The sequence below is a fragment of the Lissotriton vulgaris genome, chromosome 1_2 (genome assembly GCF_964263255.1).
Source record: "Lissotriton vulgaris chromosome 1_2, aLisVul1.2, whole genome shotgun sequence".
Classification (NCBI taxonomy): domain Eukaryota; kingdom Metazoa; phylum Chordata; class Amphibia; order Caudata; family Salamandridae; genus Lissotriton; species Lissotriton vulgaris.
The window spans coordinates 362,345,048-362,372,531 of NC_141686.1; the positions used below are offsets into that span (position 1 = coordinate 362,345,048).

General features: G+C 45.2%; 1 protein-coding gene across 1 annotated transcript; it reads right to left on the reverse strand.

Moving 5' to 3' along the window:
* Positions 1-24,115, reverse strand: LOC147736871 (uncharacterized). The gene is made up of 2 exons (XM_086953544.1): positions 22,805-24,115; positions 1-1,566 (listed from the first exon to the last, which is right to left on the reverse strand). The coding sequence occupies exons 1-2, from the start codon at positions 24,081-24,083 to the stop codon at positions 479-481; spliced, it is 2,367 nt and encodes a 788-aa protein (XP_086809670.1). The 5' UTR covers positions 24,084-24,115; the 3' UTR covers positions 1-478.
* Between the last annotated feature and the right edge of the window lie 3,369 nt (positions 24,116-27,484).

Below are 27,484 nucleotides of genomic sequence, written 5' to 3' on the forward strand. Positions count from 1 at the left end.
CCATGTGCTCAGGTCTTTCAATCATTTTTTGTTGAATCCCAGAAGTTATGTCTATCAGGATAGTTTATGATCCACACTTGGTAACATGTCCTCAACACTGCACACATTTCATGGGAGTCGGACAGTTTTAATTCGCAGTGAATCAGCCTCTGTGAAGTTTGTTGCTTGGTGAAGTGACATAAGTGACGTTGAATAACCTACATTCTGTTTGGAGACGCTGCGAACGTTAGAGTTTGTCCTTTAACTCAAAGCTCCTCTGACTTCAGAGGAAAGGGAGGATCTCAGCCCGGAAGGATTGTTTGATGTCATGGGAGGTCTAACTTCAGCTGTAGATTCTTAGATGATTTAAAAGATCACATTTCTTTTTTAAATGAAGGTTTTTTGGCAGTGCTTCGAGAAGGCTTCCATCTTGTATGTGTTACTTGAGGTTGCTGAGCACCACCTTTTGTTTACAGCAATTTCCATAATCTGTACGGCGTCATGGCCGTCGCCTGTGTGCTCTTTGATGGCGTACAAGGCTTGCCTTAAGATCAAAGCTCTTGCTACACACAGTGCATTGATAAAGCGCCTGTCTTGTGTGTACGCTTTGATGCCGTACAAGGCTCGCCTTCCGAGAAAACCTCTTGGAACACACAGTGCAGTGATAAGGCCTCTCTCCTGTGTATATACTTTGATGGTGTACAAGGGCTGCCTTAAGAGTAAAGCCCTTGGAACACACAGTGCAGTGATAAGGCCTCTCGCCTGTGTGAGTTCTTTGATGCAGTACAAGGTTGGTCTTCTGAGAAAAGGGTTTGGAACACACAGTGCAGTGATAAGGCCTCTCGCCTGTGTGAGTTCTTTGATGCAGTACAAGGTTGGTCTTCTGAGAAAAGGGTTTGGAACACACAGTGCAGTGATAAGGCCTCTCGCCTGTGTGAGTTCTTTGATGCAGTACAAGGTTGGTCTTCTGAGAAAAGGGTTTGGAACACACAGTGCAGTGATAAGGCCTCTCTCCTGTGTGAGTTCTTTGATGCAATACAAGGTGTACCTTCTGAGAAAAGGGTTTGGAACACACAGTGCAGTGATAAGGCCTCTCTCCTGAGTGAGTTCTTTGATGCAGTACAAGGTTTGCCTTCTGAGAAAAGGGTTTGGAACACACAGTGCAGTGATGAGGCTTCTCTCCTGTGTGTACGCTTTGATGTTTTAGAAGATTTCCCTTCTGAGTAAAACTTTTCTCACAGATATTGCAGTGAAAGGGCCGCTCTCCTTTGTGAGTTTTTTCATGTGTTGCCTTATCAGCAAACCTCATTTCATGCTCAGTGTAGGAATACCGATCTGTGTGTGTTTGTTTGTGCAGTAAAAGATGCGTCTTTCCAGTAAATGTCTTCTTACACTCAGCACAGGCATAAGCTCTTAGGCTGGTGCTTATTCTTTTCTGCCTTGCAAGTGGTGTTTTATTGTTAAAATTCTCCGTCCTCTGTATTCCTTGGTGTTTTCCTTCATTCATTTTATAAGCAAAATTCTTCCGTCCTCCAGAAGCTTTACGTTTCTCTTTCCCATTCATACTTTCTGTCGTCGACTGCTGTGCTGCAGAATGAAAAGGACACTGAAAATTATACATGGGAAATATTTCTTGAAAGAAATGCACGGTTATAATATGAGAAAGGTGGACAGTAATATCTAGGAAGGAAGGAAAATGTTACTACCTGTAAACAATCATTTGCTGCTTGTAGTTCTACAGTTCACATGTGGTGACCTCTCATGGGTTGGGTTCTGACTACTAAAAATACATTAATTTAAGATTGAGTTTTGATCTGGAGAACGACTCGTAATCCCATAGCAGAAAGGTATAATGCATCAGTGCACAGACTCCAACTTAAATCATTGTGTTGTTTTCTCCATCGGAGTACAACTGCTTATATGTGTAAAATAAAAAAAATAAACTGCTTAATCTGAGCAACCTATATACTTTCCAGCCATACAGCAAGTGGGTGATGCATGTGAGCCTGCAACATGACAAGCTGATAGTATTTGCAAGTGAGTAACATTTTCCATTTGCAGCAAGCGGTGGCACATCACAGGTTGTTCCATAACTTAAAAGAATCGGTAAGGTCCAGAACGCCGCAGCCAGGCTCATTCTAGGGACACCACGCCACAAACATATGACCCAACACCTACGAAGCATCCACTTGCTCCCCGTCGAGAAGAGGATCACCTTCAAACTCCTCACCCGCGCCTACAAATCCCTCAACAACATCGGACCCACATACCTCAACGACCGAATATGTTGATGTCACCAGAGAAATATTTTATGAAAGGATGCACAGAACCACGTTTCTGCTTTACAAATATCTACTAGAGGTATGTTGGGTAGAAAAGCCATGGTTGCATCTTTATCACACGTGGACTCAGCCTGTGGTATTTCTATGTGGTGTCTCCGCTAGGCCTGGGCGGTAAATTCAGTTCCACTTGCGGAATTTGTGGAATTTGGGTATTTTCACGTTCTGCGGAGAAAGTGGAATTGCCAAAACCTCTGCGATCCGCGGCTTCGTAGAATTTTCTACTTGTTCCCGCTTTCAAAATGTGTGTTCGCGAGATATTTACCCTCGAGCACGCAAACAGCGTTCGCGAACAGGAAAAAAGCATTGTGAATGGGCGGAAGAAGCAACTCCGCGTGTTTGCAGAATTCTACGTGCTCACAGAAATTTTTTACGCTGAGCTTTGCGTAACACGACTACGCAAATTCCGCCCACCCCTAGTCTCCACACAAGTAGAAAACCATATGCCAAATTGTGCCTGTTCAAAAAAACGTTCTTATTTTTCATACCTTTTCAATTCTGATAATTTAGAGCGTGAGTGCATGTTTAACACTGGATGCATATTTAACTTTGTCTTTGTAAACTTGCAGGAACTGTTCATCTACTGATGGGGCGTGTCGTTTTCGAACTGTTTGAGGAAATGACTGCTACTAGGTAGATAAGGCTTGCAGTGATGTAGTGGCTTAACAGGTGGACTTGTTCCTCTTGATAAGAAACATTAAAATCTTAACTGGATGCCAGGGGTGCTCTGGTGAGATAACCATTCTCAACTCTCCCATGAACATTTTCACAAGAGTTTTTTCAAAAGTATTCAAACATTAGTGCAGGCTAGGCCAGCTTCTTTATGTATGGATCTATATGTTATTTCTATACAAACCTAGCCTAAAGCTAGGGCCAAAGATGAGCATATATTATTTTTAAAGAAGGAAGTCCTCAACTCTTTCTTAAACGGGAGCAATGTCGGGCGGTCCTGATGGATACAGGGATGTTGTTCCAGATCATGAGTTCATAGATGGAGAAGGCCTGCTAACTTGTTTTTTTTGTTACAGTTCTAAGTCTGCAGTCCGATGGACTTCTCCAACCTCACATTTGTTGCACTTGAAAATAAGAGCTGAACTTAAGGACAACGAGAATGATGAACAAGAGATAAGAAAGAGGTAAAGGGTACAAAAGAGGACATTTTAAAGGGAAAAGCAAGACTACTGTCCTGGAAGAGTCTAAAACTTTGTAAGATGATACGAATAAGTAAGGAGAGCAGTCAAAATTTGATTGACACAAAGACGACATGAACTTCTGACAGAGGAATCAAGCTCAGAAGGTGACTCATACGACTCTGATAGCAACTACCTAGGAAAAAAACCTACTTGCCACTTTTTTCGCTGAGTAGGGTTTACTGAGACAAGGACGGACAATGGAAAATTATAAAGAAGGAAAAACAAAAGCAAGAGGCACAGAGGAAGAGAAAGACAGGAAAGAGCAAATGGAAAAGATAAATCACTCCATAGGAAGAGAAATGAATTAATTCTCCATTAATAACTCATCACAACATTAACTGACAGTGGATGAACTAAATATCCAGAACCTTGGCTTATATTTCTGCCCCAGAAGGGACTTAGATTACAGTTCATGTAGAATTGACATATTTCCGTTTCTAAGATATCAACATAAAATCAGACCCAAGCCAATGAACTAGAGAATAGGGGAGCCCAATTGAGAAAACATGACTTGTGTTCAAGAGACGCTGATACTTCATGACATTGGCTTCATCCTGGACTCCTCCCTCTCAATGACCAGACAAGTCAACGCCGTCTCCTCGTCATGCTTCAACATCCTACACATGCTGCGCAAGATCTTCCAGTGGATCCCCACCGAAACCAGGAAGACGGTCACCCAGGCCCTCGTCACCAGCCGACTGGACTACGGCAACTCCCTCTACGCCGGAACCACAGCCAAACTTCAGAAAAGACTCCAACGCATCCAGAACGCCTCAGCACGACTCATCCTAGACATCCCCCGACACAGTCACATCGCCAGACACCTGAGAGAACTGCACTGGCTCCCCGTCAGCAAGAGAATCACGTTCCGACTCCTCACCCACGCACACAAAGCTCTCCACAACCAAGGCCCCAGATACCTCAACGACCATCTGACCTTCTACACTCCCACGCGCCAGCTACGATCGACCAACCACGCCCTCGCCGCCCCGTTCCCCGCATCCGAAGAGCCACAACGGGAGGAAGATCCTTCTCCTACCTGGCTGTCAAGACGTGGAACTCCCTACCCATACACCTCCGCCTGACCCAAGACCACCTCTCCTTCAGGAAGCAACTCAAGACCTGGCTGTTTGAACAGTAGCGACCCCCCTCCCCCAAGCGCCATGAGACCCTCCGGGTGAGTAGCACGCTATAAAAATGCTTTGATTGATTGATTGATTGGTCTGGATAATGGAAATATATGTGCTACGAAATAGCGGGAAGCGTTACTTGGAAATGAGGCACAGATAGATCAGGGAAGCCTAACTCGCTTCAAAAACCAAGCTACATATAACTCCTCCTTGCCTCATGATAATCTGGATGTCTTTAGTGACTTGGTCGCCAAAGACTTGTTCAAATAAATTGTTCACCAGTCAACGCAAGAAGGGAAGAATCAGATCCAATTTGAGTAACGGACAAAGGGAGGCCATTAACACATTACGTAATGACGACATTAGTACCAATGTCATCCGATAAGGGGCAAGAATGTGGTTTTAATGATTGTTTGCAATTATGAACAAAAGGCTTTTCAATAATTATTAAATTCGGATTGTTGTGAAAAGGGAATGGCAACATTTTCATTTGTGTAAAACACTACCCTCTACTGTACCAAGCTTTTACCTTCTAACAAATGTATGCAAGAACAAGGGGGGCGTATAGGGCCCTCCAACAATAGCTCACTGGAAAACACAGCAATAAACTAAAACCATTTATTGCTGATTTTGTGGAGAGCCTCCCATCATATTGTATAGATAGAGAGAATTTTCTACAAAAGATATACACAGGAGACAATCATATTTGACAATTACCTAGGATGTGATCTTGCTAATTATGCACACAACACACGCAAGGTCTAAGAGCCTACGAACATGCTTTTTGCAATAGACCAATATCTCCATATGAATATACATGGATGCCTAGGACCATGACTTTTGCCTAAATAACAATATTTTCATAATTAATGGGCACCTACTCTCCCAGCTATGCAAATGTATAAATCTCAGGGACAGCAATGGGCGCATGTTCTCCCAGCTCTGCAAATGTATTTGTGGTCTGGTGGAAGGAACTGGTGTGTTGTGTAGTTCCCACTAATCCGTAGGACCTGTGCGTTTGTTGGTCAATATAAACTTTGGATGAGGTGCCTTCGCTGGCTCCGGGCACCTCCGCAGGATGAGTTGGCCTAGAGACCAGCTAGCTCACAGTGCCACCATAAGACTCCCTAACCTTACCAGGAAGCGAATGGTTTCTGGGAACCTCTGAACGTGACAACCCTGACCCCTCAGGGATCGTGGAAACAGAACAGAACCTTTCGCTCAGTCACTCAAGCTTACTTGCTCTCAGAGAAATATACAGAGAATACCCAGAGGGACGTTTTCAATAGATTTATTGAACCAACGTTATTCTTGTATAGAATACATAAGCTGCAATAATCAGTAGACTGAAGCAGCTGAAAGGGATTACAAATACGTAAATAGTGGATATAGTTCTATCATGGTGCTAAAACAATATATATATGCAGGCATATAAGCAAGGCAGTAATCAGGCGTAATGCTACTATGCACTCCCTACTCTGCGTGTACCTAAAGTGTATGTGGGTGTGAAGTCAAGAATCCCCCCTAAGGGACGATCCCACCACATTACCTGACAGGAAAGAATGTAGGCCCCGTATTGATTACAAACTGAACTCCCCCTCACGGAGATGCCAACCCGCTGCATGGTGAAGTTTCAGCCTGCACGGACCCTGGGTGTCAGCTGTAGCGCCACCTCTACTAATCTATTGGGATGCTCATTATTTATAATAGAAACCATCTTTGTGATGTACGTATAGATTAGTATATGTTCTAGATATGTAGATAGCCCTGACACCCTGTGGATGAAGATACGACATTTGTCCATAGTGCGGCAAGAGGCCTTATACTTAGTGTTCGAGGCATCGTGATAATGTTGTGCGAAGCTAGATGTGCAAACAAAGTAGTCTCAGAGAAAAAATCCAACATTGCCGTGCATGCAAATATGTGCAAAAGCTCACAGCAGAAATGTTACTGTAAAAAATAGGACAATATATGAAATGAGCTACTTCGCTACTAGCACATAGCAGGTGGTCTGGATATCACAAAATGAAAACTTGACAAACCACACGCTGATTTGGATCAGGGATACAGATGACCTTTCCCTGCTGTGGGACGGAAGTAGGGAAATGTCTAAAAGATTAATCCAGAGATAGACAAAAACTGATCTCAACCTAAAATTCACTCATTAGATCAGAAATAAATCTATAAATGACCTGGCTATCCATACTGAGCTAGAGCAGCACATATGGTCAAAGGCCTACATCGGAAGGAAAAAGCAGGGCGTTGTGAATAGCGTGCATCCACAGAAACTGATAGAAAGTATCCCCTAGCGTGAAATGCTACGGACCCGTAGAAACTGTGATAGCCAAGAAGTGTATAAGAAGGAAGAAAAAAGTAAGCGGCCAGCAGCCAAAACGAGAACCCAGAACATGAATAAACTACTTTCAAATCAGAGACACCAAAGGAGAGATCTGATATTACGGTAAGGTTAATCACTACAAACAATACGAGATACACAGCAGCATGACAAAATTCTAAACATTGGAAAATATTAAAAGCTGATCAGGTGATTGGACACAATATTACCTCACATCCCTCCATCAAGTATCGTAAATCCCTATCCTTAAAGGACAAACAAGACCATAGCTATATAGATAGTCCAAAGAGAGAAAGGGGCCATCTAACCTAAAAGGTAAGGAAAAGCAATCAATTCATAACCTGTAGCACAGATTTATGTGTATATATGTGAAAGGATGTACACACAGAAAAAAATATGTGGCCAACTTGATTTTCCCCATTGGCAAGTGATGGAGCACATGAGAGGCATCAAACAGGCAGGCAGACTTAAATTCACCAATGTCTGGAGATTTTGTAAAATGCCATGATATCATTGTAGACTCGCTCGGTTTCTTTGGCCTTATATCAGAGGAGGTGATCAAGAGAAGAAATAGAAAAGAATGGATTTAAGATATAATACAGAGTTGGGTACCGAGGAAGTCAAGGGCCTGAATAAAGATGAGGAATTAGACGGGCACATAGGATGCTTACTGATGTCGAATCTGCACACTTTCCCACTACTGACCCTCTCTGGAACACATGTTCACTTCAATAACTTTTATTCGATTATAAATTGTACAATCATAAAAAGTACATAGAGAAAAACTTTTCATCACAAACATAAGTTTAAAATAAAACAAGATTAAAAAGAACACACTAAAGATAAATTTACAATTTAACTGTTTCTGGTTAATTTAAACATTTTTGGCGTAATGTGATGACTGCTTTAAGAAAAGTCACTATAAATTTAGCTGCGTGTGGTGTGCTCAAAGACTGCAAAAAAAGAAACGCAGAATAACACTGTCTGTGACCACTAGATTGAAGAAGTGGAATAATCCATGTTTTACGTGGAAGTTTGTAGTATTTGCAGAATAAAATGACGTGAATCGTTGTCTGTGAAGAAGTTCCATCGCATGGACAGCTCATCAGGTTACGGCACCAGTTTTGAGTTTCCGGAAAGGAAACTAAGCGAAAGAAAGTATTAAAACGAAATCTTGTTAATAAGAATTTCTCGTGGTTGGATAAAAAGTAAGACAGATATGGTTGCATGCCTTTGAGAGATTGTAATGCACAGATTTTTTCATTAGAGGGTTTTAAGATCTCAGCTTGGTTTCGAAGCTCTCTCAGGTGTCCCAAGCATAATGAATGTAGGTGTTTCCTGGAGATATCTTCGATCGTAGCAGGATCTTCAAAATAAGACTTGCGGTCAAGGTCATTAAAAAAGTTCCGTACATAGGTCAACCATGGGATTTTATGCCAGTTGGACAAAGCTAAGCAGTCTGTGATAAGAGAACGAGTTAGATGGCATTCAGGGTTGGTCCATATTCGGTGCCACAGTAAGATGGGTTGGGAGCGAATAGTGTCGGCAATATATTCCATACCGAGCTCACAATGCGAAGCAAGTATCGGGGAACTTTGAGGGAGGGCTAGAACATATTTAATAAAGCCATTCTCCGTTACTTGTAATTGATCTATGTGTCCATATCCCCATACGCCTGCTCCGTAAGTAGCCACACTGTGGCACTTGGCGTAATATATGTTCAAAAGTTCGGGTGGTGCTGGTTTTCCCAATTTCCTCGAAAAAGAGGCCAAGGCCGATGTTGCCCGACGAAAATGAAGGTTTCTGGCAGCGATGGCTAAAAAAGCCACCATTTCCTTGCAAGATTAAAAATAAAGAATTTCTTTACATTTTTCAGTGTAAGGGGCGTCTACCTCACAATCATACTAGATTGATAATGCCCACCAAGAAGGCGCAAGAAGTTAGACTTAAAATCAGTGAAACCACCGCGATCCCCTGCGGCTACAAAATCACCCGCAAATACAGCGTCGACCAACCAGGAGAAGGCAAAGCCATCATCTGCAAGAACACCCACCAACTGACCACTTACTTGAATGACTCAACGACTAGCATGGAACACCTCCCCTTCCAGATCCAAAGCAACCCCAACACCACACTCTGTGGCGTCCTAGTCTACAAGACCCCCAGCCCCCACCCTTTAGTGATGCCATCGAAGACCTCATCCCACCCCAGGCTCTAGCATCCACCGATTACATCCTACTCGGAGACCTCAACTTCCACTTGGACAACCCCAGTGACCAAAACACCGACTCCTGACTGGAGAACCTCGAAAGCATCGGACTCAAGCAGCTAGTCACCACATCGACCCATACAACCAGACACACGCTAGTCCTCGTCTTCTCCGTCAGCGGGAACATCACCTACAGCCACACCACCGAACTCCTCTGGACCAACCTGCACTGTGCGCACGTAGCCATTCCCACCGTTCACCACCATCCTCCACCACTCTGCCCCATCTGTTATAGCTGGAACAAGGCCACCGAAGAACTTCTCGTCAACTTTCTCAGCATGATCACACCACCAGCAGATGCCAACACTGCAGCACACAACCGTCACCAAAGGATCTCCAACTGAGCCGACACCCCAGCACCCCTCAAGAAGACACCAGGCAGGCATAACTTCAAGAAAGCCATCTGGTTCACTTCAGCCCTCCACAAGTCCAAACGTACCAGCAGACAACTCAAGAAGAGATAGAGGAACAACAAAATCCCAGAAACCCAAGCAACCTTCAAAACCGCTGTCAACACACACCACCTTCTCCTTAAAACCACAAAAAAACGGCCATCAAAGACAGAATCAACACCTACGCACACAACAGCACAGAAGTCTTTGCCATTCTCAAGGAGTTTGCTAGGCCCAACAGCGAGACCACAGATGTCTCACCCTCCCTAAGACCTTGCAACAAACTCAGCACATTGTTCCACCACAAGATCAGGCAGATCTACAACAGCTTTGACACCCAAGACCCTGCTAAAACACCTGCCACCACCGCACACAACAAGGCCTTACACCAACATATCATGCTCAACTGGACTCCACTCACCACAGATGACACACTCAAGACCATAAAGAGCATCCACTGCAGAGCACCACCGGATCCTTTCCCGTACCACATCTTACATTGAGCAGCCGCAGCATCATCAGCTGCTCCATCAAAACTGCCACCTTCCCTGCCGCTTGAAAACACGCCAAGATCAACCCCTGCTGAAGAAGCAGTCTGCCGACCCGACAGACCTCGAGTACCTCAGACCTATCTCCCTAGTCCCGCCCCTTGCCAAGGTCATCGAAAAGGCCATCAATGCCCAACTCTCCAAGTTCATTGAAGCGAACTATGTCCTGAACAACTCCCAATCCGGCTTCCAAAGCAATTATAGCACCGAGACCGGACTCCTCGCCGCCATCGACAACATCCGCTTCCTCCTCTACAGGGCCGAAACCGCCACCCTCATCCTACTGGACCTCTCGGCCACCTTTGACAACATCTCCCACCGCACCTAATCACAAGATTTCAGGACGCTGGTATCCATGACAAATGCAGAAAGAACAATTGATGGACAGAATGCAGAACAATGTCATACATTCACTCCAGTTCAGAGATCTGGGCCTAAATCCATCGTTTTTTTGCTCACCATGCGATTCCAGTTTGGACCCAGCCATATGCATATCAGCCTTGACCCTGCGCTCAATGGGAACAGTCCAGCCCGAACTGCCAGGCCAGGTCCTCCCTGGACTGGAAACAAGCATCCTAGGACTGGTTTTGAGGTTTCACCCCTCATCAGCCAGTATAGCTTGACTCCTGTGGCATGGAGAGCACGGGACCCACGTCTGGGCATACCCATCCCAATCAGGGTGACAAATGCAAAAAGAACAATTGATGGATAGAATCCAGAACAAAGTCATACATTCACCCCAGTTCAGAGATCTGGGCCTAAATACAGTTTTTTGCTCACCATGCCATTTCAGTTTGGACCCAGCCATATGCAAATTAGTCTTGACCCTGCGCCCAATGGGAACAGTCCAGTATCAACGACAAGGCACTGGACTGGATCCACTCCTTCCTGACCGGCCGAACGCAGTGTCAGACTATCCTGTTCCTCTCAGAACCTACAAAGATCAGCCGTGGAATGGCCCAGGGCACCTCCCTGAGCCCCACCCTCTTCAACGTCTACATGGCCCCCCTCACGGCCATCGTCAGAAACCACAGACTCAGCATCGTCTCTAAGCCAACAACCAATCCAGCGGATCCTCTCCCTCACCAACGAATCTACAGCCACCTGATTCAACTTTCATAGCGGAACGAAGGGCGTTGCTACCTGGATGAAAGACAGCTGCCTCAAGCTCAACTCAGACAAGACCGAAGTACTCATCCTGTGACCCGCCCCTCAGCCTGGGGCCACTCTTGATGGTCCGTCGCACTAGGAACCCCTCCCACCCCTACAGACTATGCACACAACCTCGGCATCATACTTGATTCCTCGCTCACAAAGAAACACCAAAACAACGCTGTAGCCTCATCCTGCTTCAAAAGACATTCAGCTGGATCCCCATAGAACCTAGAAAGACGGTCACACACACACTCATCACCAGCAGACTTGACTACGGTAATGCACTCTACGTATGCGTCACCTAGAAACAGCTCACGAAACTACAGAACGTCCAAAACGCCACAGCCAGACTGGTCCTAGACATCCCCTGCTGCAGCCACATAACACAGCACCTCAGAAAACGCCACTAGCTACCAATCATCAAGAGAATCCCCTTCAAGCTCCTTACACATGCCTACAAAGCTCTCCAAGGGATAGGACCAGCATACCTGAACCACAGTCTAACATTACACGTACCCGCCAGACGACTTCACCCCGCCCAACCTGCCCTGGCCACCGTCCCACAAGACCAAAGTCAGAGGAAGAGCCGTCTCCTACCTCGCTGCCCAGAGATGGAACATCCAGCCCCTTCACCTCAGACAATCCCTGTCGCTGCTCCAATTCAGGAAGGACTTCAGGACCCGGCTTTTCAACGGAACCTCCATGCCCAGAGGGATCAGAAGCCCCTCCCCCACTCCGCTCAGCGCCTTAAGACCCTCAGGGGTGAAGAGCTGCACTGTACAAACTCCGGATTAATTGAGCAATGCCTGCTTTTGGGAATAGAGGCCACTGGGTCGGTGAAACTGAATATATCAGAGGATCTGATCCAGTATGAATGATGTGTACACGTGGCCAATATGTGATTGTAGGAAATCATGTGCGCACTGGGGTTCTCGCTCTGGTATTACCGCAATGACTTGCATTGTATAATTATACCCTCACTGTCGAGTCCCAAGCGATATATTCATAGATTCATAGATAGGGTTCTACTCTTCTGCAATGGAACAGAGCATCGATAATACATTGTGATTCTTGCTGCCATAGTTCTCATTTCACCCGCTCCCCTCTAGTTTGCTAAGCTGCTAAGGGCCAGGCGCTATTGCTTGGACTCATTATGATCCACCAAAAAAGAATGACATCATCTGATGAACCCACATGCATTTACATAGTAGAAACAAATTGCTGGATGCTATAGAAACAATAATTTAATTATACATTTGTGACAGGTCGAGTTTACGTCCCATTTCTATGTTAACTAATGACAGAACCAAAGCTGATGCCGAATACCATGAAAATGAATGTAAAGCTCTAAACACTCAATGAATGAACAAAGAGGATTATAATGAACCTGTTTTCAGTATGGTGCACAAAACAAATGCATCCTAAAAATGATTGTGATTGATGATGTGAAAAGGAGTAGGCAATGAGTATTGATTGTCTATCGGGGACCAATAGATGTAGATCTATGGAGATTAGGGCAGTTCATTTGAGGTAGACAAAGCTTGTTGTTAAGCCACAACTCTTCACTACGACACTTGCTGAACACAAATTAGGCGTCCAGGAGTACTGGCTTGGACCTCTTTTGTGGGGAGTTGAGGAAATACGAGTTACGAGTCTGCACACACACAGCGCAGTGGCAGTAGTTATAGTTAGGTCAGAGTTTCCATAGGAAGAGTGTTTTTGTATCACTAATAACTTAAGTCCCGTTTGACTTAAGGTTAAAAGTAACATTATAGTTAGGTGTTGAAATGCTACATAAACTAATGTTAAATAACCAAAACAAACACTAATATTTATCAACTATAACCCTAACTAGAACTTGAGCCCCCGCCATGCACTGCTTATGACCTCATATATTACATCACATCTGAAAATATTGATGACATCACTGATGACACCATACAGACATTATGACACCGTACCATTGAGTGTGTTGACATTAAGTAATTCAACATGCTTGACAATTTTCTATTATCAACTTAAAGACTTCGGATGGATCCGAATTTTAAGTCCAGAGGTTGACAAGTATACGTTTGCTTCTGTAGGGCTCCATGGGCTCAACGCTAAGAAGATTAGTCAAATACACTGCACACGTTCTGGAGGTGGGCATCACAGCTGCAACCCTAGAGTCATGCATACAGCACTAGAATAAGATAAAACACCTCTAAGTGGGACACCCCTACATGTTATAATATTATTCAATAATCTGTAATGCCTGAAATTCTTTAGTTAAGTTCTGGAAATAAATATGTACAGCTTATAAAATGTCTCTGGACCACTGTATCACAACTACTTAACTTGGGCCAGAAATCCAGGTTGTTAATGAATTGTCAACAGCTACTTTGGCCTTTTTCACAGATTTTATTTTGAATGGGCGTTACCTTTTTCAACAAGGAGTAATTCTTCCATCTGAACTTTAGTGATTTGAAAAGCATGCACAGTATAGTTTTTAAAATGCACATTTACACGTGTCTCCTGGGCTTAGGCTATTTTCATGCTATTGACTTCCACATGTACATTTAGTCACCTTATGCTGCATATGACTATGATGTCATCAGTGATGTCATCAGTAATGCTGTTTGAGAGGTCAAAAGTGATCTCAACAATGATGTAATTTAACATATCATGATTGACGTAATATGTGACGGTATAAGCAGTGCATGGTGGGGGCACATGTCATGGTTAGCTCAGTAAATTATAACTGGCGAACTTCAGGTTTGTTTTCCGTTCCTTTTTACCTTATTTCAACACCTAACTAAGACAGAGAGAAAGAGAGAGATAGGTTCGGGGAGATTCGTCAAGCAGGGACCAAGAAAAAGGTGAGTTGGGGAAAGTCCCAAAACACATTTTCTCCATGCAAATTCCCATAGGATTTTCGACAGGACTACAGCCCAAACCGCTGAACAGAATTACACCACATTTGGCAAAAATCTAGATCTTGGTCCAGAAAGAGCTCTTTGTAATTTGTTGAAAATCTGTTCAGTAGTTTTGGAGTTCTTTAAGAAAAAAGATTTATGTATATCTTGGGAGCGGATCCACGCGCGACCAGCAACAATGCTGTGATTGTCTGGCTGGAAACCGTGAGAAAAGTTGCAGCCGCCATTTTGTGAATTGGGACATGGATTTCGAGGTGGGGCAATAAAGTGTAAATAGGATATGAGGGGTCAGGATAGAGGTATCCTGACCCCATGGGACTGATACTGATGAAGGGGTCTGTGGGGGACCCCTCTTGGGAAAGAAATTGTCCAATAACATAGTACTTTTGCTGCAGGAGGATCCACCACGCCGCTCAGCGCGCACTCCCCGCCTGAATCTGTGGGGATCAGCAGGTCCAGAGCCCAATTAAAACAAGCGTTGGCACAGACAATAGGCCTCGCTGTTTGGTCCAATAGGCTTTACTAATGCTGGTCACCATAGACTAAAAAAGCTACTTAAAAAAATTGATCTTAACATTTTATTTTCTCCTCGCTCAACAGGAAAAGCTTTCACACAGCTGTTTGGGGTATTAAAAAGAATTCTTTTTCAGGCAGCAAATCAGACTTTGCATCCCCTGCTTTTATTGCATTTGCACTAAATTGCTACTTTCCTATTTTTTTTCAAAATAAAGTGCCAAATCGACAGACCAAGAATTAAAAATAGGCCAGGATTTTGACACGAGGATATTCTTCTCGTTTGGTGGAACTAACGCCAGCATGTTTTCGTTTGTGCGACGTGAAGTTGTTGCATCGGAGTGCTGTTTAACTGCAAGGAAATATTTATATGGTTTGTTTTTGGTTCTGGCAGGCTACGCCTCTCCAGGCGGGGTTACGCTCTCATACGAGCACTATAGATCAAGTTTTTAGATTTGTTTTAATCTATTGGCGGGTGGTTTAACTTAAGGGAGGCACCCTCTTTGCGGGCATTTGTCGACCTTAAGTCGGCTTTTGACTTAGTGCTGCGCGCCAAGATGTGGAGTGGCTTCGCAGGACAGGGCATGCTGCATGCTGTATTGGCTTTTTTATTCAAATTGCACGAGGCAAATTTTGCCCAAGTTCGTTGGGGTCAGCAAGGAAAAGTAACAGACAGGTTTCCTATTTCCAGGGGGTACACCAAGGGTGTGTATTGGCACCAACACTCTTTTCTCTGTATATTAACCGGGTGGGAAGGTTTTTAAGAGAGTTATACTGGTCAATGGTTTCTTCGAGAAGGTTTAGGATTTGTACTAGCCCTCACTCTCTAGGGAATACTTGGAGTTAAAACACGAGGCTGCCTATGAGGACTACTGGGATTTTATTACGCTTCCTGGGGACAGGAAACGGTACCACCAATTCAGGGTGGGTACGCTTCCTGTAAATTCCTTTACAGCTAAATGGCATGCCAATACCAACCCAAGTTGCCCATTCTGTCCTTTCCAGCCGGAAAGCACAGCACATATCCTGTTTGTTTGCCCAGAGTATAAGCATCCTAGGCATACATTGTTGAAGCCTATTTGTTTGCAGTTAGGCATCACCACAGGCTCTGAGGCACTAAGGATCTTGAAAACTAATTGCTCAGAACCTATAGCTATTTCTGTTGCCAAATTTTTACATTGGATGTGGGTAATTCGTGCACGCAAATTAAGCCATAAATAAGAATCTGTCTTTTTCAGTAAACATTTATACATTTTTGATACAGTTATCAACTTATTCTGTGATGCTAAATGTCTTCTTGCCCTGGATTCTTTGTTTTATGCACTGTATAGCTATGTTTTTTAAACTGGGTTTTAAATTAACTTATTCGTATTGGATGGACTAACTTATCGACCAAATCTCCTCCTGAGCTTATTGTTACTGATATGAAATCTTGAATATTTATGTTTCCCTTTTCTTTTTAAAATGTACGTCTTTTATGATACGTAAATCGAAATAAAGACTTTATGAAATGAAATGTGCTGTTTAACTGCAAGGAAATATTTCTATGGTTTGTTTTTGGTTCTGGCAGGCCGCGCCACGGCCATAAATGAAAGATAGAGAGAGAGGCAAAGACTGGGGCATTGAAAGAGGCAGACACCATCAGTGGAAGAGAGAGAGTGGAAAAGCAGAAAAGAGGCATACACAGGCGCAGTAAAAAAGACAGAGATTCTGGGGCACAGAGAGAGGCAGAGACAAAGTATGGAAAGATAGAGATGAAAAGTTAGTGGAAATGATAGAGGCAGACAGCAGACAAGACCAACAGAGCCAGAGAAAGAAAGATGCCATGAAAACAAAGTCGAGTCTGAGAGGTTTGCACTGCTTCCGCAGTCTGTAATGGCAGACCGGCTAACATCACTCAGGGTGGCACACACAGAGCTTCTGGCCCTAATGATCGAACTCCCCTGTGTTCCACAGGTAACTCATACCAGTGACTTATAAGCGGGTTAAAGTCCTTGGCAACTGGGGTTACCAATTCACATGTAACCATTTTTGGGAGTGAGCACTGGCACTGGGGTTTGGTTAGCAGGTCTCGGTGGACTTTCAGAGTCAAAACCATCAGCACTGGGGGAAAAGTGTGCGGGTCACCACACAAAAAGAGAGCTTCCCCACATTATCCTTTACCCATAACAGATGGAATGACAACACTTGATGGAGCAAAACTCTTCTCAAAATTGGATATGGCCTCAGGGTATCATCAAGGGCTATTGAGGAAGGAGTCAAGACATATGAGGACATTTGTGGCTCCTGATGGAGTAGATCAGTTTCACACAATGCCATCTAGTCTCGCCCCTGCAGCAGCCATATTCCAAAGGAGGATGGCAGAGGAGGGGAATGGTCTCTCTGAAGTTTTGGTTTTCCAAAACAATGCTTTGATTATCGGCAAAGATTAAGATACGCATATGCGTACACTTAGAATATCTAGAGAGCCATTCTGAAAAGAGGATTGAGTTAAAAAAAAGTGATAAATGTATGATTGGTTGAAAATGTTGGGCATGTGGTTCCAACTAAAGGGATTTTACTATGGCCAGGCCTGTTGACAGTCACAGAAATACCTGCTCCAAAACACTGTGACCAACAACTTGAGTTTAAGTGAATTGTGGGAGGGATGGGCAGAAATAAAAGCTCGGAGGCTTTAGTTGTTTATCAATTGTTCAGTTTTTTTTGTAGCTTGTAGACAAAATCAAATGTTCTTGAGCTGCTGTCCTGGTGGGTGGTCGGAGAGTCTCTTCTGGTGTGTGTTCCTGTATCCTGGTGATTCCTGAAATCCTCTTCGACTGTTCGACTCCCAGATGGCTTCTGTCAGGTTCCTGCAGCACCGCGCCTACCCAATCTTTAGGGAACTACATCTACCATGATCCTTGTAGGGAGGAAGTATAAGGGAGGTGTTTCCAGGAAGAGAGTTGCTCGTAATTTTGTGTCCTTTCTTTGTGTTTTCGAGTTCCTGGGAGAAGACAGCGTCTATCGAGCTGCTTCAGAGTTTTGTGAAGTGAGAGCGCTGATCAAGATTTCCCGGCATTGAGGTATTGCAACATTGTATCAGCTGGGAGCCCTGTCCGGGCGCTTGCCGGCTTTGCAACATTGTATCAGCTGGGAGCCCTGTCCGGGCGCTTGCTGGCTTTGTAACATTGTATCAGCTGGGAGCCCTGTGCGGGCGCTTGCCGGCATTGTAACATTGTATCAGCTGGGAGCCCTGTTCACGGGCGCTTGCCAGCATTGTGAGAATTGCTACTTTGTTTCCTTGGCTAAGGAAAGCACCGTCTTGTGTGTGCCATTTCCAAACCCGGCTCTACTGGGTTTTCTGTTCCCGGAGCTTGGCGGCGGCTGCTGCAAGTTACCGTGGAAGGATCATTTCTTGTCCTGCAATGTCCGGAGTAGAGTGGTATTCCACTACCTACTGCTGGCTAGTTGTTTTTGTTTGATCTGAATCAGATTCTAATAGCGGAGCGTGGTGGTGGTCGCAACCACACACTGCCGTTATATGGTTTAAAAGACTCTTGTTACTACATAAGTGTACACCAACGTATCGCATCTTTTGGGCTTAAAGATATCATATGCGAATTCAAGGGACAGTACTGTGCTTAATGGAGTGACAACGTGGGGGATTATACCACAAACTCTTTTAGAATAAATCCGGATGATAGACTTGTGCATTATCTCAAAGACTAATTTAGAGGAACAAGTCATTTTTACCCGGGGGGGGTCTATTACAAAGGTTCTTTCTCCGCATAACACGGTGTGTATTACAAAGGGTACACTGCTGCTAGATCTTACACCTGTGTGTTATATGTTATGATAACCATTGTGTTTCCTTTCAGGAAGTTGAACTGATCTCTCATTTAGACTTGTTGGAGGAAAGTGCACAGCCCTGCAAGGTATTCAGAGTTTGAGAGAGTATTACTGAGAGTAGCCTTGATATTTGATTGGTGTTATAAACGTATGCTCTGTCGTTTCAGATCCCTTGTCCCTGCTGACCCCTTCCCGTCCCCGGTCTCTTTTCATTATTTATCCCTCGCCTGATGGTTCGAACCCCCTGTGTACACATTCAGGGTGTTGGTAACATCAGGAGGTGGACCCCTTTGTTCATCAATCGGATTCTGCGGAGCAGGCCCTGACAGCTTCAAAGGAAAAGAACAAAACAGGACGGTGAAACTCGGGTGCTCTGAAAAGTTCTAGGTCAGGAGATGGGATAGTGTCTGTCACCACACCACGTTGTGCATGAAGAGGGGGTTAACCTCTATTTAATGTGGCCCAGGGCTTAACGGTCCCTTTACCCCCCTTTCAGTGTAGGTAATTCAAGCTGAGTCACTCAGGAGTCATAGGAAGAGAATCATCAGAGAGGAGTATTAGCCCAAGAATCAGTAAATGGTGAAAGAAAAATAAAGGCAGAAACCAAGGAAATATCCTCATGAAAGAAAAGACAATATGTGGCTTACTTTGGGGCAGTACAACCACCCCTTGACTTCCTCCCTGTACCTCAATATGCTCTCCCCTTCTAGCTTGGTGCCCTCACTTGGCCCGGTTCACTCACCGTCCTAGCTGCAGCTCTCCTGAGCTGCGCCGGCATTTGTGCACCTCCTGGGGGAGGTGGGCATCCACCAATCCTAGCTCCACTCCTCTCCTTCGTCCAGGTTATCATTGCCGTCGTTGTCCCGTTTTCTCAACGTCTCTTCCCTCTTCTCTCCTCTGGCATCCTGCTGCTACAACTCGATGCACACTCCGGCCTCCTTCTCATCGGGTCACTCCGCGTCTTCCGTCCACGCCTTTTCTTTTCCGGTCAGCCTTCCTGATTGGGTCTCTCCGCGTCTTCGGTCTCCACCTTTTCTTTTCTTGTCGGCCTTCCTGATTGGGTCTCTCCACGTCTTCCGTCTCCGCCTTTTCTTTTCCTGTCAGCCTTCATGAGTGGGTCTCTCCGCGTCTTCCGTCTCCGCCTTTTCTTTTCTTGTCGGCCTTCCTGATTGGGTCTCTCCGTGTCTTCCGTCTCCGCCTTTTCTTTTCCTGTCAGCCTTCATGAGTGGGTCTCTCCGCGTCTTCCGTCTCCGCCTTTTCTTTTCTTGTCGGCCTTCCTGATTGGGTCTCTCCGCGTCTTCCGTCTCTTCTTTTCCTGTCAGCCTTCCTGATTGGGTCTCTCCGCGTCTTCTGTCTCCGCCTTTTCTTTTCTTGTTGGCCTTCCTGATTGGTCCTTCTCCGTAAAGCCACCTCCTTCTTCCTACAAGGAGGAGGTCGGGAGCAACAGGTTAACCCTTGCCACCTCCTGGTTTTCCGTGGTATCTCCAGTTTCCAGCACAGGTAACAGGGGTTCAGGGCCCTAATCTCGGGGTCCTCCTCACAGGAATGTATGAATTTTATTCAAAATGTACTGAAAATGTTGCGGTGATTGCAGAACCATTTCACAACCTTTTCAAAAAGAATTTTTGATTTGTCTGGGGTTGGAGACAGGACGTTGCATTTGCAGAGATTAGGGTAAAACTGCTCAATGCAGCACTTCTGAGTCCATATCTGCCAGGCAATGAGTGCTCTATCACTGATGATACTTGTAGCATTGGAAATGGCGCTGTAGTGACTCAAGGTAAAGGAAATGAGGAATGTGCAATGGCATCACACACACTGCGACCACATGAACGTAAACACTCGACCATTGAGCGTGGGATGTCGGACTGCACGTGGGCAACTGAGTTTCAGTCATCCTTGTGTGGGACCAAGTTCAGAATATGAACTGATGATCAACCTCTTTTGAATGGTATTAATGTGAACACCAGCAGTCTACTGCCAGGTTGGTGAGGTTAAGTTTAAAACTTTTGAAACATCATTTGGAGGGCGAACACACAGCAGGAGATAGGAACAAAAATACTGATTGCTTGCCCAGACTGCCCTCAGGGCAGTAAGATGTGGAACATAAGAACAAAAAGAATGACTGTGAAGATGTGGAATGTACGGCAGCAAGTATTTGTTGGCCGAGTAAAGAGTGTGTCTGTGTGTGTGTGTGTGTGCAAAAGTAGAGAAAGACATTGGATGAAGATTCTATTTTACTGAAAGTGATTCATTTCATGAGGAAAGAATGGCCAAAAGAAAAACGATTTGTTGTGTGAACTACAGACCGATGGCCAAGTTCATTCTGTCAGAGGGGAGCCATGAAGGACATTTAGGTGTGATATCTAGCAACAAACAACTGACAATGCAATACTGGTAGCCTGCCATGGACAGGGATGTGGAAAAACTCATTAGAGAGAGTTACCAGTTGTTTGCAAAATGATAAAAGGATGATATACAGAGTTCTGCTTATGACAGAAGTGGGTTTTCCTGTGGGGCAATGAATGTAATGATTTTTAGGTCTGTTTCAGATGCTTCCTGTGCATCAGAAATTTGCAATTGTGCTTGTGGAGTACATGTCAAATTGGTTGCAAGTACGGTTTGTACGTGTAAGAGAGGGTTTTCTTTGTGAATTGGTTTGTTTCGGATAATGGTGTACAATTTGTCTTGAGGGAGATGAAGCAGTATTTGGATGGAACTTGATTCAAGATAAATGTGTTAGTCGTCATCACCCACAGAGTAATGGCCAAGCAGAGAGGATGAACAGATTGGTCAATCAGGGTTTTTTCATGGCCGGTATCAAAGTGGAAGATGCTGTCAGGGCTATGCTTTCAGCTTATCGCAACACACTGCATGGCACCATTTTGTGCCGAGAGGCGGAAATTTGCATGATTTGGTGCTAGTAATGTGCAGTGAAATGTCTAAAGAGGGGCTGAGACACAATAGCTATATAAAGAAGGAAGAAAGATGAATTGGGCTTCAAAAGATACATATGATATTGTAAAGCTATTGTTCGCACAGACATGATCACAGAGCCAATAATCTTATGCATTCATAGTACTCTGGAATTACTGAGGGAATCAGATGCCAAATCTCCACATTAATTCCACGTATCTCAGAGCAATCACCATTTACTTCACCCACCCTCCAGCAGAGTTTCTTTAAATGCTGATATTGCTGACTTAGAGGGAGGAAAAATTGAGGAAATGTACAAGGAGACATTATGGAGACACAACTGAGGCCTTATAATGGGGCCCATATTAGATAAAATAAACATAAGAAAATATATCACCCCATCCTTTATACTATAATACAACTAACCCAGCTGGATATTCAGACCACCTTGTACTGTGCACCTAACCCTACAGACAACACTTAATCTTGAAACTCCCCTGTCCTTGTAAGTTGTTCTACATGATGTAGTATGTTATAATACAGCCCGCCCTCTCTGACCTGCAGGCCCCCCAGTTCTATGTACATGTACCTACACACTTCAGAAAAAAGACCACTTCTTATTAAATGTTCTGGGGTGCCGCAGACCTTACCCCACCCATCCCACCACTACAGACCTGACTAAGGGATCACTTGTCCTCTTCACACTGCCTTCCTCGCCTCCTAAGCGGCAGACCCAGACTGACCCAGAAATCCTCTTATATTCTGTGCCCTCACACATCACATAGACCCAGCCCCATCTCTAAAGTGCTTTAGTCTGCACTAGCAACAAAAAAGGGCACTGTTACTCTCGGGGAATAACACCTCACTTTCATCTCACACTAAGGGGATGGTGAGTATCGCGGAGCTAGGATTGAAATCACAGATTCTGCCACATAATTCCTCATAGGTCCTGAGCCCAGAATGGGGCGACTCATGCACGGACCAGAATTCAGGTCATTTTTCATGTGCAGAGTCCCAATTCTTAGCCTACCACTGTACGGGAAGGCGAAACTCCTTTGCAAAAATAAAGGAGATACCAGGTACATGACCGCTTCTGGTGTTCTCAAGGCCCCACCCCCAAAGATACCACTCCACACAACTCAGATTTGGCCCCGTCCAGGTCTTACTAAAAATTTGGAAGGATCCACTTTGGAGATATTTTATGTTACAGTCCCTCAGAACTGTACAAGTTACTCGCCATTCTGGATGTTCATTCAGGACGAACCAAATACCTGGGATGGCTTTGAGCAGCAATCCATCTGCGTCTGTATTTCCTCTCTCCAGTGGGTCTGTAGCGATAGCTCCATCAGTATGAGCAGCATTCTGTGGCAGGAAGGATGAGGATCCAGATGGGCCCTGCGCATCAGCACATGTTGGTTGTAGGTCAGAGTTCTCATCTCGGTTTTCAGGGTGCAGTGGTTCTTGCTTGTAGTTCTGATCGTAGTCCTCAGAGCTCAGTGGTTCTAGCTTATAGCCGCGATCTAGACTGAGTGCCTCAAGGTGCATTCTTTCGGTCTTGCAGTTCTGATGCGATTCATGTGCACCTGAGAGCACCTGCAGGCATGTGTTGAGCTGCAGACTCTGGTCCTCTTGAAATGCTGGTTGTCTGCAGACGTTGTGCCGTTGACCCTCACCATCAAACCACAACAACTCTTGCTTTAGGAGTTCACTTGTTCCCTCCCCATCTGGGAGCATTGGTTGTGTGCAGTGGATTTGCTGTAGCTCAAGTCCCTCATGAAGCAGTGGCTGCAGGCAGACGTTCTGTTGTGCGCCCCAACTATCTGCATACAATGGTTCCTTCTTCACGTGCTCCTCTTGTTCCTGTTCAACTGGGAAAACTAGTTGTATGCACTGGTCCAGCTGTGGTTCCTGCCCATCATCAAACACTGGTGAAAGACGAAGGCTTGGCTCACCTGGGATGACTTGAACATCTGGAGGAGGGTACCTGGAGACAGTACCGTCCTGCCGTGGTCCAGGGGAAACCGGAGACAGAGGTTGGGGGCACTGGCTCTGCTGTGGTTCATGCCCATGAGGAGACGTAGGTTGAAGACACTGATTCGGCTGTGGATCACGACCAGGTGGAGATGTCGATTGAAGGCATGTGTTCACCTCCTTGGCCCTGACTGAAAGATTGATCGGAGGGGACCTGCTGAGAGGACAATCTCTAACCACCACGGGACCGGCCATCTCCAAAGACACACCCCCATTTTCAAGGTGATCTAGACCCTTTGCTATCCAGATTTGCTCCATAAGCCCAGCGACTCTTGACGGCACGTCCTCTAGGGTATTCTGCAATTTGTCCAGTTTGGCTTCTAACTGCTCCAGCATGGATAAATGGATCATGTTAGGCATGTTCCCCGATAGTGGTTCCATCTCACAGTCTCTCTGAGCATCAGTTTGGGATCTTGAAGAAGGCACATTATGGATAGGAGAAGAAGGGAGTGTGGATCTTACGGGTTCAGGTGAACACTGCACTTCTCCTTTTCGTCTTCGAACCTGCCTTTTCTCCATTCTGGAATTCTGATGTTCACGTCCTCAAGTGTCTGTGAAGGGAAGAAAATAGAAAAGACAACACATTATCTCAAGAGATGCAGAGGATCTACCCTGCTCAAGGTCAGGCTGTCCGCGAGGACATCAGGAGTTACCCTGCTAGACATCTAAACCCCGCTCAGTGCTGCCCTTACGTGATTTCATGCAGGTCCGCTCTGCCCTGCCAGAGAGTAATCCCTATCCAGAGCTGATCTGTTAAGTTTCAAAATGTATCAGTATCACCTCATCAAACCTAACCCTATAATTTAACGGACTTATTATGTTTTTGTAATTCTTTATTTTTTTTTAATTAAAATTTGGCAAGCATTACCATAATAGATGTTCTCTATGAAATTGAGCATTGAGGAATAATAGATTTAAAGTCCCAGATGAAAATACAAATTTGCTTGTCAGAAGCTATCTAGGTCACGTAATCTCTGCTGATGGGGTCTGCCCCTAAGATGAATCAAATAAAGCCACACAGAAAATACCTAGACCCATAAAGAAAGAAGAGGCATTCACGTTTTTGGTGAGAAACATTCTATTCTCAGTTTGTACCTAATTTACTTGTGCCTTGTGAGCCCTGCTGAGGAAGGGTGCAGACTATGTGTGGAGTAGGGAATGCGAGAAGAATTTGCAGATATTAGGGAGAGTCTTGTGAATGCTCACAGTCTGCATAGTTTTGCCCCATTGTGTGGTTACGGACGCCAGAGACAAGGGCCTAGGAGTGGAACTGAAATTGCGGCATGATCGGAAAGAAAGTCATTATTGCCTTTGTATCTAGGGCTTTGCCGGAGGCTGAATGTAGACATTCCACTACTAAGAAGGAGGCATTGGCCATGCTTTGGGCTCTCAAAATAAACATTCTTGTGGAGTGTAGGAAACTGTAAGTAGAGGATGTTTGATTAGTCCAAACTGGACCCAATCTATGCAGCTGCTACAAGGTGCCTGCTTTCTAGTGTCAAATAAGGGGCAATCTCTTTCTGTCTTTTAATGTGATACATGCACAATGACACGACTCACAGACTTTGCCAGACTGAGAAAGAACTGTTGATCTTTACTTTCAAGCTTTACACATTTTGAGCAAAGAGTGGAAGAGTGCCCATCTCCGAAGGCTAGTAGACATGAAGCCATTAGTCATTATGACAATTAATAAGCAGAACTTCTGTCTTCTCAGTGTTTCACTTTAGTTTATTGCAACCCAGCCACTGCTATAGGACAGGCATTGTTTGGTGGAATGTGAGGAGAGGAGAGAGTTAACTATCTAGACACAGCAAGATCTGGGTGTCGTCAGAACACATAAATGCTCTAACACCTTTCTCAAGTAAAGCTTCAGCAAGCGGGATTACATAGCTAGTGAACAAATGGGGCGAGATTGAGGACCCACGAGTCACTCTGGAATTGCATGCAATGTGTTGGACGGAAAGTTGCCCAATCTGGAGATACATGTTCAGCCTGTAAAGAATGATCTGAACCTCTTTAGGGCCTAGCACCCGATGCCCAAAGCCTCAACAAGTTGGAGTACTCAACTGTGCGAAGACAGCAGAGAGATCTAATGAGAACAAAGCACTGGCTCCTGTTCCCATTTCAGCTCATCCATAATCGGGGGAAGCACTGTCTTTGTTTTGTGTGATGGCCGAAATCATACCCTAGTGTCCTTGAGAAAGCGGTTTTGCTACAAACCTTTACACCAGCTAAGAGCAAAAGAAAGTAACGATATTGGTAATAACTATTTTTAAACCAAGGAATCTGCACCTGGCTTCCAGAAAAAGGGATTCACAGGGGTGTCTTTAAGAGGGGCAGGAACCAAACCATTCACAAATAAGTGGGGAGTAATGGCAGAGGTACTGGTCCAACTTAGAGATTCCGTTGTTTGAAATTTGTTACAGGATTGACGTTGTTCAGCTAACCAGGTATAGCCACCCCAAAAGGAAGTTGCAGAAGTCTCAGGGTATAAAGTGGAGAGCTCCCTGTGTCAAATAATACTAGGTGCTGAAGTGGTCTCTACCGGGGGAAGGTACTTGAATCAATCTCCTCCATTAACGTTTTAATTTTGTTGTGTTGCACAGTTGGTACATCAGTGTGAGAGTGAATTGTAAATTGAAAGTTTCTGTGAAGCTGACATACAAAGGGACACGGATGAGTTGGATAACTAGATGAAGTCATTGTAGGAGGCGACAAACAAACAGAGTCTCTGATCAAGAGCAATAACCCCGCCACATAACTTAGTTGGGGAAAATAAATATAATATTTCAGTAAAGGTGGAGGCCTTAGAGAAGAGGTCCTGAAGGAATAACATCAGGATCGAGGAGTATATATGCACGAAGAAGGGGAAGACAAGTAAACATGTTAGAGAAATGTTGCATACAATCCTCAACCAGAGATGAAAAGGCTTGAGAATGACGAGGCTATGCCACTATGAACGTTTGGAGACAGCTGCTTATCACCTCCCCTCCCCCCCTGGACTCACCTCCTCTCTACACCCTGGACTCACCTCCCCTCTCCACCCCCTGGACTCACCTCCTCTCAACACGCCTGGACTCACCCCCCCTCCACCAGGACACACCTTCTCTCTACACCCCTGGACTCACCTCCCCTCTACACCCCTGGACTCACCTCCCCTCTACACCCCTGGACTCACCTCCCCTCTACACCCCTGGACTCACCTCCCCTCTGCACCCCTGGACTCACCTCCCCTCTACACCCCTGGACTCACCTCCTGTCTCCCCCCTGGACTCACTTCCCCTCTACACCCCTGGACTCACCTCCTCTATACATCTCTGGACTCACCTCCTCTCTACATCCCTGGACTCACCTCCTCTCTACATCCCTGGACTCACCTCCCCACTCCCCCCTGGACTCACCCACTTCCTCCTGGACTCACCTCCCCTCTACATCCCTGGACTCACCTCCCCTCTACCCCTGGACTCACCTCCCCTCTACACCTCTGGACTCACCTCCCCTCTACAATATGGCAACACTATCTGTAACTCTTGAACAGATTCACTTCCGGGTGACCGGAGGCAGCTCCGCGAGGAGGATGTTTAAAGCCTCTTTGTTTTCTGAGAGTAACATTACACCAACACATTCCTTCTTCTGGGTCAATCGCGGCAGAGTCAGCACCAGCAGCGGAAGCCGGAGGGAGCATTTGTCTCAGGACAACATTACCCCGCCCCCTCCCTCTCACAATGTCTGCTTCCGGGTCCGAGGTGGCAGAGTCTCCTCTAGTACCGGATCCTGCTGAGGTCCTCAGGCCTGCAGGTAGAACAGTGTCCGGGTAAGCGGGGGTAAAGTCATCACCAGCAGTAGAGCCCAGCCTCGCCCGCTCTCTTCCTGTGAGCCCTGGCTGCAGGCACCCTCACTTTCAGCCGAGGTAAGTGAGC